The 18,766-nt window shown below is 53.6% G+C and overlaps 1 protein-coding gene across 2 annotated transcripts; it reads right to left on the bottom strand.

Annotated features, from left to right (window-relative positions):
* Positions 1 to 2,413: 2,413 nt before the first annotated feature.
* ALDH3A1 (aldehyde dehydrogenase 3 family member A1) lies at positions 2,414 to 14,503 on the bottom strand. 2 transcript variants are annotated; one of them, XM_088828463.1, is made up of 13 exons: positions 14,067 to 14,503; positions 11,232 to 11,388; positions 10,133 to 10,309; positions 8,309 to 8,475; positions 6,451 to 6,682; positions 6,062 to 6,147; positions 5,623 to 5,831; positions 4,953 to 5,070; positions 4,342 to 4,483; positions 3,600 to 3,766; positions 3,088 to 3,187; positions 2,641 to 2,771; positions 2,414 to 2,555 (listed from the first exon to the last, which is right to left on the bottom strand). In XM_088828463.1, the coding sequence occupies exons 4-13, from the start codon at positions 8,468 to 8,470 to the stop codon at positions 2,541 to 2,543; spliced, it is 1,362 nt and encodes a 453-aa protein (XP_088684589.1). In that variant the 5' UTR covers positions 8,471 to 8,475; positions 10,133 to 10,309; positions 11,232 to 11,388; positions 14,067 to 14,503; the 3' UTR covers positions 2,414 to 2,540. The 2 variants fall into 2 exon arrangements, with proteins under 2 accessions (XP_088684589.1, XP_055252610.1); XM_055396635.2 differs by lacking the exons at positions 11,232 to 11,388; positions 14,067 to 14,503 and having other exon boundaries at positions 10,133 to 10,429.
* Between the last annotated feature and the right edge of the window lie 4,263 nt (positions 14,504 to 18,766).

The following is an 18,766-nucleotide window of genomic DNA, read 5'->3' as shown; positions in this document are numbered from 1 at the left end:
GGCCTGGGAAACCCCATGGGCAGAGGAGCCTGGCGAGCTACATGACTGAACAACAGCGATGCTCTTCCTTCCGCTGGGAGAGGGGTGCTGCGAGACGGGATGTGAGTGGAGGTGACCCGTGTATGAGCCTCTGCATCTGCCCCCCCGCCTCAGTAAACAGCCTCTGCATCTGCCCCCCCGCCTCAGTAAACAGTCTCTCTGAACAGGAGACTGCCATTAGTGGGGGTGGGGGGAAGTTCCGGGAACAGAGCCCCACCAGCCTCCCGTGGCATTCACCACGGCCACTCTGAGGTCAGCCTGTTCCTGCAGCATCACCTAAGTCACCCCTATCAACCCCTTCCTAAGTCACCCCAATCAAAGAAGCCTCCTGAGAAGCACAGACCCTGTGTTTTTTCCACAATGTCCCCAGCACCCAGGACTGTCCACTCAAAAAATTGCTGTTTTTTTTTTTTCTATCTTGTGGTTAAGACTCTGCGCTTCCAATGCAGGGGGCATGGGTTTGATCCCCGGTCCAAGAATTAAGATCCCACAGGCAGTGAGGCATGGCCAAAAAAGTAAAAAATAATTTTAAAAAATTTTGCTGAAGCAACGAATGAGTGGAGAAAATCTTCCCCTCTGTTTCATAACAACAGCAAAAGAAGAGCCTGTGACCACAGCAGACTGCTTGCTTGTTTTCTGTCTGAGGGTCTAAACACTAGAAGCACCAAACAGTGGAACCAAAGGGTGCTTTGCCAAGGTTTCAGCTGCCCAGATGAGAACTGGGACGTCAAGGTGCCCTCCGTGCCCTCTGTCCAGGGTGATGAGGGTTGTGAGGAGCCACCCAGAATGTCATCCCCTCTCACTGGTGACTTGTGAGTTGGGATGGTTCTTGGTCATTTACGTTTTGGACGATGGCAATTGTTTGGAAAGGCTGAATCAATCGTGCAAATATTTTTTCAGCACATTCCTTAATCCAGGAAAAAAACAGTAGATGGGATCACGACAGTGAGATTAAGGTTTTTTTCATTGTTTTCCTTTGAGTTTAAATCTAGTCCACGTTAGCCTTGTTGGTCAGGTTTAGGACATCACAATACAACAGCTTAGACTGTTAGTCTTGTAACAGAGGTGGTGAGTGGGAAGAGGAGGAGGAGGGAGAAGGTGGGTGATGGCAACTTTTCCCAGAGCACAGAGAACGACGCAGATCAGGTGTTTGGAGACCCTGAACCATCTCCTCTCCAAGCTGCATGTTTTCAGCTCTCTCGACACCGTTCTCAGGCAAGGGTTTTGAGGACACATCCCTGCAGGGGATACTTCCATGGTGTCAGGGAGGAGACATGGAGACGCAGCCTCTGTGAATGGTGCCGTGCGACCAGGCTACACAGCTTCCGAGCCTGGGCTTCCTCCTCTGTGGAGGGTGCACAGAGCTGCTGGTGGTGGGGGTTGGGGGGGAGGGGTAGGTCCAGCCGAGCCTTCCTCCTTCCTCCTCCTCTGGCCTGGGGGTGGCTCTGTTCTGGGAGGTCAAGGGACATCCTGCTTTTGAGCAGGTTGCTGTCTGTCTGTTAATTCGGCTTAAATCTTACTGGATGCGGGAGTCTGGAGCTCAGGGCCAGGGGGTCGGAGACTTTAATTTGGGAGAAGTTGGGGAGGTGGGGGCACCAAATGGTGGGGTCCTGCGAACCCAGAGTGAGGGGGAGAGTGCTGGAAGGAGGGGTGCCCGGGCAGGGGGCTGCCATGGGGACAAAGTGTTTTGGGGCAGGGAGCAGGCGATGGCTCAGCCGGGTCGGGAGCGGAGGGGAGGAGGGTGGGGACGGGGCAGTGACTCAGGGCAGTGGTCTGGGGAAGACTTTGCTTTTGTTTTCAGTCAATTATTTGAATATTTGCAAAATAAGTAACAGGCACACACAGAACATCCAGTGACCCCGTCCCCTCCCCTGCCCTCCTGGAGCAGACGAGGTAACAGCCAGTGGCCAGCGTCGGCTGGTCTCCCCTGCCGTCCCCTCACCCACCGGCCTGATCGACGCCCTGCTTCCCACAGTCTTCACTGGACCCTGACCCGAGTCCTCAGGCCCCTCAGGCCAGACCCCGGCCCAGAAGCTGCTGCACACTGGGGTCCCGGTGTGCCCCAGCTCCCCATCCTCCCACCCAGAGGCTGGAGCCACCCAGGGGGTCGTGTGGACCATCCACCATGGGTCTCACCAGGGACCCCCGCCTCCTTGGTCTTCCCTCTGCTAGACTCCCTGAAATGGAGCTGACATCCCAAGTTCCAGAGCCCCTGGGGCTAAAGGGAAGCTCTGAGGAGAATGTCGCTGCTTCTCAGCTGACAGTGGGGTGGGACTGGAGAAGGTGGGAGGTGGGGGATGGGGGTAGACGGGTGCTGGGTGGGGGTGGGACTGGAGAGGGTGGGGGCGGGGTGCAGAGACACGCAGTCCGGGGCTGGTCCGAAGCTTTATTGCTCTACGTTTAGTATGGGGGCACGGGGCCAGGCGGGAAGGATGCACTCGAGCACGGGGGCACCAGGGGAGCCCTCCAAGGGCGCAGCACAGTGAAGCCAGGGCAGCGCTTCAGTGACGGGGCATCTGTGGGGGACACAAAGGGCAGTGAGGCCCTTGTCCGGCCGGCGGCTCCCCCACCCCACCCCCACCCCCGCCTCCCACCTCTCACCTTGGCGGGGCTCGGCGGGTATCTGGCTCTGAGGGTCTCCTCGTTCAGCAGAGACCTCACCAGGCAGGAGCGGCGGTGCGAGAAGGTCTCGAAGCTCTTCCTGCCATGGTAAGACCCCATGCCGCTGTCCCCTGTAGGGGCGCTGGATCAGTGCAGCCCGAGACCCTGATGCCCCTCTTGTGCCCTCTCCCATCCTCCTGTCCGGCCAATCCCCGACCTGGGGTGTCTGCTGTGGCACCCGCAGCCCTGGGCCTAAAGAATCTCACCCTGACAGGCCACTAAGTGGCTCTGCGGCCTCTCTCAGGGCCCAGGTGAGAGTCTCGAGGTTCAGTGTGGCTTTTGGGTGTGCCAGCAAAGGAGGGGTTAGGGGGAGTCTGAGGCTCAGCCCAGGGATGGGGGACACCTAGGGGTGGGGCAGCAGGTGGCAAGCTCAGCCCCCAGACTCACCCACGCCCCCGTAGGGCAGCGAGTGCAAGGTGATGTGGATGATGACATCGTTGGCCGTCACCCCACCGCTAGAGGTCTCCGCGATCATCTTCTTAATCACCTGCAACCGTCTCCCGGCCTCAGTCTCAACCCAAGACACCCCAGCCCTCCCCACCTGTGCAAGTGCAGGAGCCGCAAGGATGCGAGCTGGTGGAGGCCGAGCCCCAGCCTGGGGCTGCTTCCTCCACCGCTAGAATCCCAGGCTGGGTCCCCCACTCTCCCCATGGGGATTTATGCCAAAATGGGAAGAGCAGAAGTCCCCACAACACCGAGCATAGCACCAAGCGGGTCAACATCCCAGTCAGTGCTCTGTCCAGACTTCAGAGATGAGGGGAAAGGGGCTCGGGAAGGTTAGGGGACTTGCCCGATGTCACACAGCAGGGAGTATGGGGCTGGGATCTGTTCCCCAGTTCTGTGTTTGCAGGGGTTCCTGAACTGGGGTCCCAGGACCCTAGGGAGGGCACCTGGCCCACCTTGTCATTTGGTGAGAAGATGTAGAGCGCCAGGGGCTTCTCGCGCTGGGTGATGAGCTGGATGGCCTCCTCCAGGCTGCGCACACACACGATGGGCAGGACAGGCCCGAAGATCTCCTCCTGCATCACTGGGGACTGGGGGTCCACGTCCATAAGGATGGTGGGGGCTAGGCAAGGAGAGAGCAGCATCAGCCGGTGCCCAGACCTGCCCAGGCACGTGGCCTTCTCTCCCAGCCCTTCACAGATGAGGTCCCCAGGCTCCATGAGGGGCAGGAGGAGGCCCTCCAGCTGGGCTCCACCCTGGAGGGTCATGGGGAGTACAGTGGCATAACCAGTATGGGGGTCCCTGGGGGCCCCACTTCAGGCCGCATGAGCCCTGCTGGAGCTCCTCAGCCTCCCGGCAAACTGGCAGCCAAGTGGGCCCCCTCTGCTGACCCCCGAGCCCAGGCAGGAGGCCCCTCCCGCTTGGACACCTGGGGGTCCCATGCCTCTGCTGCTAGTACCCTCTGCTGAAGCTACTGGGATGGAGAAGAGGTGGGGCTCCTTTAGGCCTTGGGGGTGGGGGTCTATGGTCTGCGGAGGAGCCTCCCAGGTGGCGCCCAGCTCCTGCCCATGGAGAGGCCTGGAGTCAACCCGGGCTGTGGGTGAAAGCGGCTATATTATATGCACCGCAGGGCTTCGCCTGCTCCTCGAGGGTCTGCGCCCATTTCCACCAACCCTTCCGGAGGGCTGGCACACGCACCGATGTAGCGGGTGGCCGCATCCCCGGTGCCTCCATAGGCGACCTTCTGGCCCTCCAGCAGGCCCATCACTCTCTGGAAGTGCCGGGAATTGATGATTCTCCCGTAGTCCCTGGACTTCTTGGCGTCCTCCCCATAGAACTCCTGTGAGGAGGTGGCAGGCTCCAGGTGAGGACTGGACCCTCGTCGTGGCCACAGGCTGCAAGGCCACAGCAACTCCAAACTGGGAGTACGTGGGCACCGCCTGGCGGAGCGGTGCCACTAAAACTAAAAACTACGGGGCTGCCACACCCCTGCTGCCCACCACCTTCCCCAGGGCATGGAGTGCTGTTGTTTGAGAGAAATACATGCACGGCGTCTGGACATCACATTGGGCCCAAACATGCGTCCACAGCACGGAGGACAGAGGGGACACGCCACATGAGCAGTGACTGCCTCAAGGGGGTGGGACTCCAGGTAGAACTCTTTCCCTCTCTGTGCTTTTTAATCTTTTCCAAATTACAGTGAGTGTGGATTACTTTCATGATCAGAAAAAAAAATTCAGTCTTTTCTTTAGTCCATGCCCACCTCACTGCCTGGTAGCCCGTCACCCACCCCCGGTGCCAGCACTCACTTTCAGGGACTTTTTGAGCTTCTCCACGATTTGGCTCTGGATAGAGGGGTCACAAAGGATGTAGTCGGGGGCCACGCAGGTCTGGCCACTGTTCATGAACTTTCCCCAGGCGATGCGTCTGTGAGAAACCAAGGTTACAGGGCATTCTGCCAGCCCTGGGGAGGTGGGAGGGGGCTTCTTCGGAACAAGTCTCTGGCCCAGTTAGCCCAGGGTCAGGCTGTAAGGGGCTGAGCTGTGAGCTGTCCATGGGGATGGGGGAGGCGCTCCTTGGTGCCCCACTGGCTTCCAGATTCCTGCCAGAGCACACTCGTGACCCTGGACGTGACCCATGGGCCTGCAGTGACCTCATCACCAACTGGCAGGAGGATGTCTGGGGCAGGGGGTCTGGGGTAGGTGGCCTTTGTACCCCTCTTTCAAAAGCCTTGAGCCCTGCATGGCCAGGTGTCACCTGCTCAGGGTCCCCACATCCCAGAAGGCCAGGCATGCAGGGTGTGAAGGGGGGTAGGGCTCTGACTCGATGCCCCCACCCCTGCAGGAAGTCTTTCCTGAACTCTCTCTGTGAACATGGTGCCCCCACCCCCTGCCAGGACTGCAGGTACCCAAGGACAGGGCCATGTCGGTGTTGCTTGGGGTGCCCTGCTGTCCGCCTAGGTTGGGGGCAGCCTCTCACCTGCAGGCCACGTCCAGATCACAGTCCTTGTCCACATAGCAGGGGCTCTTGCCCCCTAGCTCCAGTGTGACGGGGGTCAGGTGCTTGGCCGCAGCCATCATGACGACCCTGCCCACCCCGGCGCCCCCGGTGTACAGGATGTGGTCAAATCTCTCCTTGAGCACCTCCGTGGTCTCAGCAACACCCCCGTTGATCACAGGGTACAGATCCTGGTGAGTGAGGACGGAGGCGAGGCTCAGACACAGCCACAGCCCCCTCCCCACCTGCCCGGGCAGCCACCACCGAGCAGACACCCTCTCCTGGCTTTGGGGTCCATTCTCCTCACCAAGCTGTCCTTGCCCCACCCGTGGCTCTGCCCATGGCTGCAAGAATTCACTATTTCCCCACCCCAAAGACCCCGTCTGGCCTCAGTTCTCAGTGTGTCGGGGGAGCCCATCACCTGGTCAAGGTATTGGGGGAGGATGGCGGCCAGCAGGCTCGCCATGTTCTCACTCAGCTCCGACGGCTTCAGGACCACCGCATTCCCTGCAGAGCACAAAGAGTCGGGACTGCACCAGGGCCACCCCGCACTCTGTCCTCTAAGGGACCCAGGACACATGACAGGAGGCAGGGCTGCGTGGACATCCGAACCTGGCTGGGCCTTGGGCACTTAGAAGCCTGGCTGAGTACTCTGGTCCTTGCAGCCTCCCGTGAGAACTATCTCCATCAAACCTCTCCCTGACCACAGGCCCCATGTTCACCCAGGCCACAGCACCCCAGACCCCTTCCTCTGCAGTGGAGGATGGGGACCCCTCCTGGCTCCCCAACCTAGAGCGGGGCCCACGGTACCTGCAGCGATAGCGCCCACCATGGGCTGGATGGTCAGGTTGAAGGGGTAGTTCCAGGTGCCGATGATGAGGACCACGCCCAGGGGCTCTGAGTGGATGTAGGCCTCATCCTGCTGGGTGTGGGGGCTCTTCTCCACAGGCTCATCAGCAGCCCACTCAGGGAGTTTCCTGATCATGTAGTCTATCTCTTCCAGGACATACACAATCTCCTCATAGTAGGCGGTCCATTCGTTCTAGAGAGAGAGCTCAGTGAGGCTCACCCCAGGGTGAGGGCCGTGCAGTGGGGGCCCTGAGCAGAGGCCCCAGGGCCCGTGGTGGTCCTGCTTCCCAGCTCTGTGACCCTGAGTGAGCTTTCTACCCTCAGTCTCCAGATCTGCAAAATGGGAGCAAGGCAGGATGTTACGCTCCAGGAGGGCCCATTTAGAACTTGACTTGTTCAGCTGCCTGGGTGAAGGGGCCGTTCACTGCAGAATCCCCAGCCCAGAGGACCTGCCAAGAAGGCACAGGGGCTGGGACTGAGGATTAACCTTTGGGTGGTGAGATGCAAGGGCCCCTTTCTGCAAGTGCTGGGGGCTCAGGCAGGTTGGACATGTTGAGTTCAAGGTGTCCAAGGGGACCTCAGACCTGATTTGAGGGTCTCTAGTGAGTCAGGGCAATGGCAACCCACTCCAGTACTCTTGCCTGGAAAATCCCATGGACGGATGAGCCTGGTAGGCTGCAGTCCATGGAGTCTCTAAGAGATGGACACGACTGAGCGACTTCACTTTCACTTTTCCTTTAATGCATTGGAGAAGGAAATGGCAACCCACTCCACTATGCTTGCCCAGGAAATCCCATGGAAGGGGAGCCTGGCAGACTGCAGTCCATGGGGGTCCCAAAGAGTCTAACATGACTTAACCACTAAACAACAAGTGAGTCCAGGGGAACAGAGCTGTGTTCAGGAAGGCTGTCCAGGAAGGCTTATAGATGAAAACAAGACTTGAACCCAGGACAGAGCCCTAAGAAGACCACCTTGAGAAAGTGGCTACAAGAAAGATGCGACCAAAGAGAGTCAGGAGGAAATCCAGGAAACCCTCAAGCCAGGGGAGGAGGGACTGGGCAGCCCAAGGCAGGGCGTGCGGTGAGGAGGAAGCCAGCGTGCAGAGTGGGGAGAGAGGGAGTGCAGAAGGTGGAATAAACAGCTCTCTTGAACTGTGACTGTGCAGAGCAAGATGGAAGTTGTGAGGTCAACAACTTGGATTTTCTTGCCTTTGGTTTTTGTCTCAAGGTTAGGAATCTTGATAGATTAAGCAAAGGGCCAGCAAGCAGAAGGCGGGTAGACTCTAGCCTCTCTGCTCCCCTCCGAAGCAAGATGGGAGGGTGGAAGTAGGTCCAGGTGACTTGGGTGCAGGGAGGGGAAGGGGCTGAAAATTTGGAGGGGTTTGATTTTGCTCAGAGAGAGGAAAGGATGGGGAGTGAGGGCAGACGCCCAGCAGAGCGGCCAGACTGGGCTGTTTCCTGGTGTGGAGAACCCGGGCCCCGCGTGGGGCTGAGAGATGGAGGAAAGAGAGGCTGGAAGGGGTGTCGTGTCAGCAGGAGATGGTTAAAGTGGTGGCCTCGTGCGCTGGGCTGGGTGGAGAATGGAGTGAAGCCAGGAGCGGGGATGATAGACGGTGGAAAGGAGCCTCTGGGCCTGCGCAGGGCGCGTGGACCTGGGGCGCCTCGCAAGCAGGGAGAGGAGGGCGCGCCCCATCCAGAGGCGCGCAGAGAGTTTGGGGACTAAGTGGCTTCTTTGTTAAGGGCTGGAGCACCCCACCCCCCAGCCCAGCCCGGCGCAGCCTCTGGTCCTGGGCGCGCCTCCGGTGGTTGGGCTGGCGCACCTTGTGGAGGTCCGCAGCCAGCGCACCCACGAGGTCCTTCTCTCGCTCGCGGATCAGGCGCCGCAGCCCCTCCAGCTGCTGGATGCGGAACTGGAGCGGGCGCGTCCGACCCGAGTTGAAGGCGGCTCTCGCCCGCTGCACCACCTCGCTGATTGCGCTCATGGTCCCTGGGAACAGAGAGCTCCTTGCAGTGGGGAGGAGAGCACCCTTCTGCCGGGCATGGGCACGGAGACCTGGGGTCCCCAGGGCAACACCCACCCTTGCTGCTTATTTTATAGGATGATCTCTCTGGGGTCACCGGGAAGTGGCATCCTTCTGCCTTCTCAGCTCCCTAACCTCGGGGTCTGGACTGTCCTGGTTGGCAGGCTACCCCTGCCCACTAGCAGATCATGGACCCTCACACTGGAGACCCGACAGTAGTGACCTGGAGTCCTATGGTTGTCTACACTTGCTCACCGTGGGGTCTTGGCTGCGTGCTGGGGACAGGCCCTTTTTGGCATCTCTCAAGCCCCACGCCCACCTCTATCTGTGTGCTGAGCTGTTAACACTCCCAGGCAAAACCCTCCAAGTGCTCTCCAGGCACAACCGACCAGGCCAGTCTCCAGATCAGATTAAAGGACCCAGGTGGTGACTCCACACCCACACTGAGTAAAGGAAGCCCAGCATCAGGACACACGCCCCACCTTTATGACTGAGCCTCATTCTCAAATGCACTAGTGGCTTCTTCCCAGACAGACCCAGGCTGGCTGGGTCTTTAAACTGTCAGACATGTCCCGGGCATGAGGAGTAAGAAATGAAACAGGCTACAGACAACAGATACAGCAGACATGTGTGCACTTGCAAGAGCCCATAGGGGCAGGCCCTGGCCTGGTGATCTTTTGGTGCTGGGGTGGGGGATAGGGCGTGGTGGATTAGAGGTGATCTTTGCTTTCGTTTTTCTGAAGGGCTTCACTTTTCTGCAGCAAATTTGCATTTTCAAAAAATATTTGTTAATTTGGGGGGAATTCCCTGGCTGTCCAATGGTTAGGGCGCCGAGCTTCCACTGCAGGACTGCAGGGGGTGCAGTTTTGATCTCTGGTTGGGGACCTAAGATCCTGCACGTTTGTTCACTTTTTGAATTAGGTAATACATGCATTTTCTCCTGGTAGAAAATGTAAAAGATACAGAAAGGACACAGAGAAAAGTTTAAGTGTCCCTCCTTCCTCTCCCCCAGCAATTCCTGTTGTCCTCCCAGAGGTGTCCACCCACTTTCAGACACAATGTGATCTCTGACAGCAGAAAAAAACACAGTAAGGCTATTTCCACTTAAAAAAAAAAAATGACATTATATGGGGCTTCCCAGGTGGGCCTTGTGGTAAAGAACCCGCCTGCCAATGTAGGAGACATAAGAGATGCAGGTTTAATCCCTAAGTAGGAAAGATCCCCTGGAGAAGGGCATGGCAACCCACTCCAGTATTCTTGCCTGGAGAATCCAAAGGACAAAGGAGCCTGGTGGGCTACAGTCCATAGGGTCACAAAGAGTCAGACATGACTAAAGCGACTTAGCACTGTACCACATATACACAATACGTATGGTATACGTGCATGTATTATTATACATGGTATATATGTACACATGGTATACATGACTTTGCCTGAGCCCCCGTGTCTGCAGGGGTCAGCATCCCCTTTGAGCCTCACAGATATCCTCACTCTGAAGGAGTGCCCACGAAGAAGGAGCTGCTATAGTCCACGTTACTGACGAGGGAAGTGAAGCTGAGAGACATTAAATGCTCTCTCTATGGGACTCTTCTGCCTCTAGGTGACTGAATCAAGCCTCCTCACCTAGTGTCCCCAGGTCCCCCTGCTCCGAGGGCCCCCAGGGGCCCCACCTCCCTGGAGCTGCCGGACGTGAGCTTCGGACCTTCAGCACACAGCTTAGATGCTCAGAAGATGCTCCTGGGGGTGGGAGGACCAGCTACAGGGGTGGACCACTCCCTGCCAGGCTGCAGCTAGAGGTCTCTAGGAGGAGAAGAGAAGGGGAAAAGGATTACCTTCGACACAGGCTCTCCCAGGGATAGAGCTCCAGGAATGGGTGTCAGCTTAGAGGTGATGCATTTAAGGACCCTTCTGCTGGTCCTGGAAGCCCCTCCCCAGAAAGTTTGCGTAACAAGAACAAAACAGCTTTCAAATGTGGGGCGTTGTAATCTGCTCCCAGTTTGGGGGATTAGGACTGGGCTGTCTGCTTTTGTCCGGTTCAGAAATGCAAGAATGTGTCCTCAAGGCTTGGGTGGGGCCTGGTCCAACCTTCCAAAGGAGCCCCTGTGTTTGCCCAGGGGCTGCGGATTGATTTAGACTGACCTGACAGCTTCCAGATTTCCCAAGTGCAGGTGCCAGCTGCCGTTCTCCCGACTGCCCTGGTTACATAAGGGCGGGGGGCGGGGGGCAGGGTGCAGTCGTGGTGAGTGTGCACGCAGCTCCCTGAAGATGCCCCATGGAGGTGAGATTGCCGAGCCTGGGGAGCTACAGGCTGGGACTATCTATAGGAGGCCCCACTGTTTGTGGGTCTGCCCTCCTGTTGAACAGCAGAGAAGAGGGCCACAAACTGGAACCAACAGCCAGAAATCTTCTGAGTGTGGTCACCTAGTGGCCAGAGACGCTTGGGTAGGGAGGGCTCGGGAAGCCCCTTTCCCTAATTACAGGTGTTTGCTGGGTGTCTGCTCAGGAGTGGGGTGGGGGGTGGAGGCAGGTGTGGAAAATGCATCTGAACACTGCCCACACCTCCCCTGCTCACACCTCGGGCTCTGGGCCTCCCACTGGCATTGCCTGCCACCTTCACTGGCCAGCCACGCCACGTCTGGGGGTCCCTGCCTCCCTCCTGGATTGCTTGTCCTGCCCCGTCCCTCTACCTGGAATGCCCCTCCCTGTATCGCCGCCCACCAACCCTTGTCACCGTGCTTCCTCCTCTTCCTCCACGCCGTTCTTCTCCAGAAGGTATATCAGCCTCTGACAGGCCATTTGTCTACTTATGCTGTTTGCCATCTGTCGGCCACCACCTAGAATTGGCTTTGTTCACTGCTGAGTCCGTAGCACCTAGAACCCTGTTTGGCACAGAGTAGATGCTCAATAAGTGAGTGATGTGATGAAGTGAACAGAGAGAGTTTCAAAGTAATATGAAACCTGTAGTGGCTGCAAGTGGAGAAGGCAATGGCAACCCCCTCCAGTACTCTTGCCTGGAGAATCCCATGGACGGAGGAGCCTGGTTGGCTACAGTCCGTGGGGTCGCACGGAGTTGGACACGACTGAGTGACTTCACTTACACTTTTCACTTTCATATATTGGAGAAGGAAATGGCAACCCACTCCAGTGTTCTTGCCTGGAGAATCCCAGGGACAGAGGAGCCTGGTGGGCTGCTGTCTATGGGGTCGCACAGAGTTGGACACAACTGAAGTGACTTAGCAGCAGCAGCAGTGGCTGCAAGATGCATAAGATGCTGCAGGGCTTCTGATGAAGGTCCCATGGTGGATGAGTGGGGAAACAGAGTCTGAACTGAATGGGGGGTATTTAGGGAAGGAACAGCAGGGAGGCTTGGAACACCAAAAGCAGGCACACAGAGGCAGGGACAAAGTCATGTGTCATCGCAGTTATCAATAAGGTGCTGTTAACAAAGGAATTGAAACTGTCAGGGGTGCAGATTCTCAGGCCCCCCTGCTCAACAAGATCAGAAGCTCCGGCTGAGGCCCAGCTATTAGTGATGCTACGAGGCCTCCCAAATTTCCAACATCCGTTGGATCATAGAAAAAGCAAGAGAATTCCAGAAAAACATCTACTTCTGCTTTATTGAAGAATGAGGATGAGATGGCTGGATGGCATCACTGACTCGATGGACATGAGTCTGAACAAGCTCCAGGAGTTGGTAATAGACAGGGAAGCCTGGTGTGCTATAATCAATGGGGTCACAAAGAGTCGGACACAACTGAGCAACTGAACTGACTGACTGACTTGGCTTTATTGACTACACCAAAACCTTTGACTGTGAGGATCACCACAAACTGTGGAAAATTCTTCAAAAGATGGGAATATCAGACCACCTTACCTGCCTTCTGAGAAATCTGTATGCAGATCAAGAAGCAACAGTTAGAACTGAACATGGAACAACAGAATGGTTCCAAATCGGGAAAGGAATACATCAAGGCTGTATATTGTCATCCTGCTTATTTAACTTATATGCAGAGTACATCATGAGAAATGCTGGACTGGATGAAGCAAAAGTGGAATCAAGATTGCCAGGAGAAATATCAATAACCTCAGATAGGCAGATGACACCAACCTTATGGCAGAAAGCAAAGAGGAACTGAAGAGCCCCTTGATGAAAGTGAAAGAGGAGAGTGAAAAAGCTGGCTTAAAACTCAACATTCAGAAAACGAAGATCATGGCATCTGGTCCCATCACTTCATGGCAAATAGATGGGGAAACAATGGAAACAGTGACAGACTTTATATTCTTGGGCTCCAAAATCACTGCAGATGGTGACTGCAGCCATGAAATTAAAAGACACTTGCTGCTTGGAAGGAAAGCTATGACCAACCTAAACAGCATATTAAAAAGCAGAGATATTACTTTACCAACAAAGGTCCATCTAGTCAAAGCTATGGTTTTTCCAGTAGTCATGTATGGATGTGAGAAGTGGACCATAAAGAAAGCTGAGCACTGAAGAATTGATGCTTTTGAACTGTGGTGTTGGAGAAGACTTTGGAGAGTCCCTTGGACTGCAAGGAGATCCAACCAGTCAATCCTAAAGGAAATATTCATTGGAAGGACCGATGATGAAGCTGAAACTCCAATCCTTTGGCCACCTGATGTGAAGAACTGAGCCATTGGAAAAGACCCTGGTGCTGGGAAAGATTGAAGGTGGGAGGAGAAGGGGACAACAGGGGATGAGATGGTTGGATGGCATCACTGACTCGATGGACATGAGTTTGAGCAAGCTCTGGAAATTGGTGATGGACAGGAAAGCCTGGCGTGTTGCAGTTCATGGGGTCGCAAAGAGTCAGACACGACTGAGTGACTGAACTGAAAAAGGCCTCCAGGTGATTCTGAGGCCTCCAAGGGATTCTGAGGCCTCCAGGTGAAGGTGGAGAACCACTGACTCCAGTGACTGGGAAGAGTTCCCTTTGATCTCTGTGTTTATTCTTTTAAGAAGTTGCTATAAGGAAATCATATTATTTATTATTTAATACCTGCTATATGTTACAGATATATATATATATGCATTTACAAAACTATATTTTGTAAACTATGTATGTATGTGTGTAACTATATTTTGGAATGCCTGGGAAGACTGATGGTAATGATGTGAATAAGAGAGAGATTTTACATTGGTCCGAAGCACAGAATTCAGTTCACATGTTTCAAGTGGTCAAGAAGCTAGGCTGAGGGCATAAAACCTGAGAAACTGTTCTAAGGGATGAGTATGAGGTCTTTAGAGGCAAACATGAAGTTGTTAGGTAACGGCAGGCATGATGTGAGGCATTATTCCAGGGACACATCACAAACTCAAGCTGCCTGTGGTCATCACGGCCACCACTCAGGCAGCAGTCATTTTGTGCTGTGACGGGACACACGGAGCCTCTGATGACAATTCTACAGGAAGGTGTCACCACCCCACCCCTCATTTTATAAAGGGGGAAAGGAGGCTCAAAGAACATTGGTCCAAGTTCTCATCCCTCACAGGTGGTGGAACCAGCCTTTGGACCCACCAAAGCCCAGACTGACTCACCCAGTCCAAGCTGTCTCCCTGGAAGCGAGGTGCAGCCAAAGCAACCCCAATGGGAAGTGTCATATCCGTGCCCGTTCCTCGTGGCGGAGCACTCCTGCCCTCCTGCCCTCCTTCTGAACGTCTGGTTCTCAGTACACAGCTGGTTCCAACCAACCTGGGGATCTGGTTCCAAGTGACTAGATGGAAAGGATGCCAGGGAGGAACAGCTGGGAAGAACAGTGAGGAAGATGCCAACCAGCAGGATCAGTTCCCTGTATAGCAGCATCGAAGAGGAGAAGTAAATTTAAATTCAACAAAAGAAGTGTAAGAGTTATACGCTGAAAACTGCAATGCTTTGTTTAAAAAATTAAAGATCTAAATAAATGAAATCACAGGTCATGGGTCAGAAGATGTAACATTAAGGTGACAATACTCTCCAAATTGATTTACAGAGTCAATACAATTCCTGTTAAAATCCCATATTTTTTTTTTGGCAGGAATAAAAAAACTGACCTTAAAGTTCGTATGTAAATGCAAGGGACCCAGAATAGACAGAACAATCTTGAAAAAGAAGAACAAAGGTAGAGACTCAATTTCAAAACTATGACAAAGCTGCAGTGATCAAGATGGTGATGCTGCTGGGACTTCCCTGGGATGTCCAGTGGTTAAGACTCTGAGCTTCCATTGCAGGGGGCACAGGTTTGATCCCTGATCAGGGAACTAGATCCAATATGTTGCATGGTGCAGCCAAAAAAGAAGATTGTGGTGCTGACGTAAAACAAACATTCAGGTCAGTGGAGGGGCTTCCCAGGTGGTACCAGTGGTAAAGAATCCACCTGCTAATGCAGGAGACATAAGAGACATGGGTTCCATCTCCCTGGGTCAGGAAGATCCCCTGGAGAAGGAAATGGCAACCCACCCCAGTATTCTTGTCTGGAGAATCCCAGAGACAGAGGAGCCTGGTGGGCTACAGTCCATAGGACCACAAAGATTCAGAAACAACTGAAGCAACTTAGCATGCATGCATAGATCAATGGAACAGAGCTGAGTCCAGAAATAAACTGTTACACCTATAGCCAACTGACTTTTGACAAGGCTGCCAAGACAATTCAGCAATGAGAGAATGGTCTTTCCAACAGATAGCACTGCACAATGGAATATCTACATGCAAAAGGATGAACTTGGACCCTTGCCCTATACCATATACAAAAATCAACTCAAAATGTATCATCCACCTAAATGTAAGAGGTAAAGCTACAAGAAAGTGTTAGTTGTTCAGTCATGTCCAACTCTTTGGGAGCCCATGGGCTGTAGCATACCAGACTCCTCTGTCTATGGAATTCTCCAGCCAAGAATACTAGAGTGATGGCCATTCCCTTCTCCAGGGGATCTTCCCGACCCAGGGATCCAACCTGGGTCTCCCACATTGCAGGCAGATTCTTTACTGTCTGAGCCATATTTGCCTCTCATACTACAGGAAAACATAGGAGTAAATCTTCATGTCCTTATGTCAGCCAACGGTTTCTTAGATACACGACCAAAAGCACAAGTGACAAAAGAAAAAAAAAAGGTAAGTGGACCACATCAAAAGCTGAAGTGTGGGACTTCCCTGGCGGTCCAGTGGTTAAGACCCTGGGCTTCCAGTGCAGTTGAGTCCACTGAGATCCAGCTTGGGCTCACTGACCTAGAGGGCTGACTGCCAGGGCCTGAAGGGAGTGAGGGTGCCAGGGTGCATGGGGCAGGCTGGACTCGGCTTTGCCCAACAGCACTCCACTTCTGACCTGAGGGTTCCCTGTCCTGGGTTCCTCCAGTCAGCAGCTGGCCGCTGAGCCACTAGAGGACACTGGGATTTCAATGACTGTTTACAGAGGCTCTCCCGGGAGCAGCAAGGTGAGTGAGCCCGGCCGCATGTCCAGGAAAATGCAGGAAGGACCTTCTATCCACCCCGAGGGCTGAGACTTGGGTAAGAGAAGGTACAGGTTTGCAACCCTGGGAGGCAGTGGGAGCAGGAGGGCAGCTCCCCAAAGGGTGCTGCAAAGGTCCCCCACTGTCACCTCGCCCTGACTGTCACACCCTGCAGTCTCCGAGGAAGCACCCAGGAAGCCGGGGCTGAGCCTGAACCGAGGGCAGCCCAGGGCTGGGGCCAGCCTGCAGCAGCAAAGTGCAAGTCACAGTGAACTGGGCGCCTGGACTGAACCCCGCCCAGAGCACTTGCACATCCGCTGGAGGGCAGGCTGCGGCCCGCCTGGCACTCCTGCTCCTCTGAGTGTGGGAAGCTGCACCCTGACTATTGATGAACACATAGAGTGCACCCCATTGCACACCAAGTCTAATAATTACTCTAAAAGGGGCAAGTGTCTTTCTGTTTATTTCTGCATCATGATCACACAGATACAATCTTGTGAACCTGCACAAATGTGATGACTGGTTTTTGGAGACGCCAGTTCCTTTCTCACTGAACCCGGCTCGCCTCTCCATCAACGCCCTGCAAATTCCAGTATGTTGTGCCTGTATTTGTCCCAATCCTTAGATAACATCTGATAAAGCTAAATGTGCAAGACACACTGGCAGCTGTCCCATTTTTAAGACAGGGTCTCACGGAACACGGGTTCTGATCCCCCGTGTTGTTGTGTTGCCTCTGAGTGGTGGGCACAATTCCCCACTGCCCAGGCACGGGACAACAGGGTCCACTATGTCCCCTCTCATAGCTGTTCAGTACTAATATCAACAAAGTCTGATGTGACAGGACCAGAATGCTCCCTGCTGGGGGAAGTCACCAGCTTTGACCAGTGTTCCAGAAGCCTCCTTGAACTTACTGGTGTTTTTGTTTCTTTGCAACAGACTCCCAAGAATGTTGGCATTTTTGATCTCCTGCCTGTTAACTGATGGCAGTCCCCAGAGGCCAGCGCGCTGTCTGGGCCATGGTCCAATCAGGCTGCCGGTGCCCTGTGTTCTCACCATTTCTTGGCTATTCCCCAACCCCATGCTGAGGGGTCCTCACACATGTGCCCCAAGCTGCCTCCCAGGCCACTTCAGTCCTGTGTTTTCCTTGTTCATGTTTAGGAGCTCCTGCTGTGACAGCCAGTGAGTCACTAGTACTATTTTCCTCGATCTGTCTTTTGTCTGGGGACTGGATTTATGGCATCTCTGGTTATGATGAATGTCTGCACAGCCAAGAAATCTGATTTAGTTTGAATGAGGAGGGCTTTCTCCAACCCTGCATGGTTCATCTAGATTTGCAGTATTTTATCATTTACTCTGAGCCCTTCGAGAGGCTATCTTAGTGCACACATTCCCTATATGAGCTCACTTAATCCTCATAACTTCCCAAAGGGTAGGAACAATTATTATGTTCACTTTATAGATGAGGAAACAGAAGCACTGAGAGGCTAAGTAATTGGCCTAAGGCCACACAGCGCGTGAGTGATGGAGCCAGGCCTCACCCGGTACTGATTCCTCAACCTCCTATGGAGGTTCACATCCTTCGACCTCACCCATTTCCTCAAAATGCTTTCCTCTCCTGACTCTGTCATCATGTCTCCTTTCTGAATCTTAGCCTTGTGTGTTTCTGAAACTCATTTTTCATTCACAAGGAAAGGAAGTCAGGGTGAGCCACGGTTCTGCTCATCCGTGTTCACAAAGGCCAGGCCCCACTTATTGTCTAAGAGAAGTGTGCAGGTAGGTTTCTGATTCATTTCTGTTCTTCATCAATTCCATCTTCCTACTTTCCTTTTGTGGGCTTCCCAGGTGGCTCAGACGGTAAAGAATTTGCCTGCAGGAGACCCAGGTACAATCCCTGGGTCAGGAAGATCACCTGGAGAAGGGAATGGCAACATACTCCACAGAGAAGCCTGGTGGGCTACAGTCCAAGGGGTTACAAAGAGTCAGATGCAATTGAGCATGCAGTTTTCTTTTGTACTTAAACTGAAAAAGCAGGTCCTTGGTCTTTTGTTTTTCTATTTTAATACAGATGGCTTTTAAGTCTTTTTTTTTTTTTCCACTGAATGTGGTTTTGCTATGTCCTGGAGAATGTAACATTCCTATTTTCACTGCTTTCTAATAGTTTTTAATTTCCTCCTTGATGGCCTGTTTTTTAGAAGCGTGTTTCCTATTAATCAGGGACCCACTCCAGCATTCTTGCCTGGAGAATGCCATGCACAGAGAAGCCTGGCAGGCTACAGGTCACAAAGAGTTGGACACAACTGAGCGACTCACACACTTCCCTGTTATCAAAGAAGTTAACATTATATTCTTCACACCTTTATTATTTACTGACAACTTTCTCAGATTATGATAAACTTTATCAGATTATGATAAAAAATATGGCCTTCTTCTCTGCTTTCCTGTATTGGTTCAAGCTTTGTTTGTGGTCACATAATCTTTGTAGTCATTCCAGGGACATACGAATGAGAGTCATGTTTTCTGTTCATAGCTGTAAGAATCTTTACCTATCAAATGTACTGATTATTTCTGAACACTATTCCTTTGTATTTACTTGGTCTAACTCTAGGCAACGTGTATAAAAACCTCTCATGGTTAATAAACTGTATTTTTATCCAATTGTCCTTACAATTCCAATACTTCTGCTGTATGTATTTAACCACATTTTGCTTTGCTCATACAACTTTATGACTGACCCTCTTTATGATTTTTGCCTTTCCTCTTCACGTTTCAGCCATAAAAGCCACTTTATCTGATGTGAATATAGTTGTTTCTGCCTT

The sequence above is a fragment of the Moschus berezovskii genome, chromosome 20 (genome assembly GCF_049115385.1).
Source record: "Moschus berezovskii isolate FMDL1 chromosome 20, NW_MosBer_1.0, whole genome shotgun sequence".
Classification (NCBI taxonomy): domain Eukaryota; kingdom Metazoa; phylum Chordata; class Mammalia; order Artiodactyla; family Moschidae; genus Moschus; species Moschus berezovskii.
The sequence above is the reverse complement of the archived record's forward strand: the minus strand, read 5'-3'. Positions and strand labels throughout refer to the sequence as shown.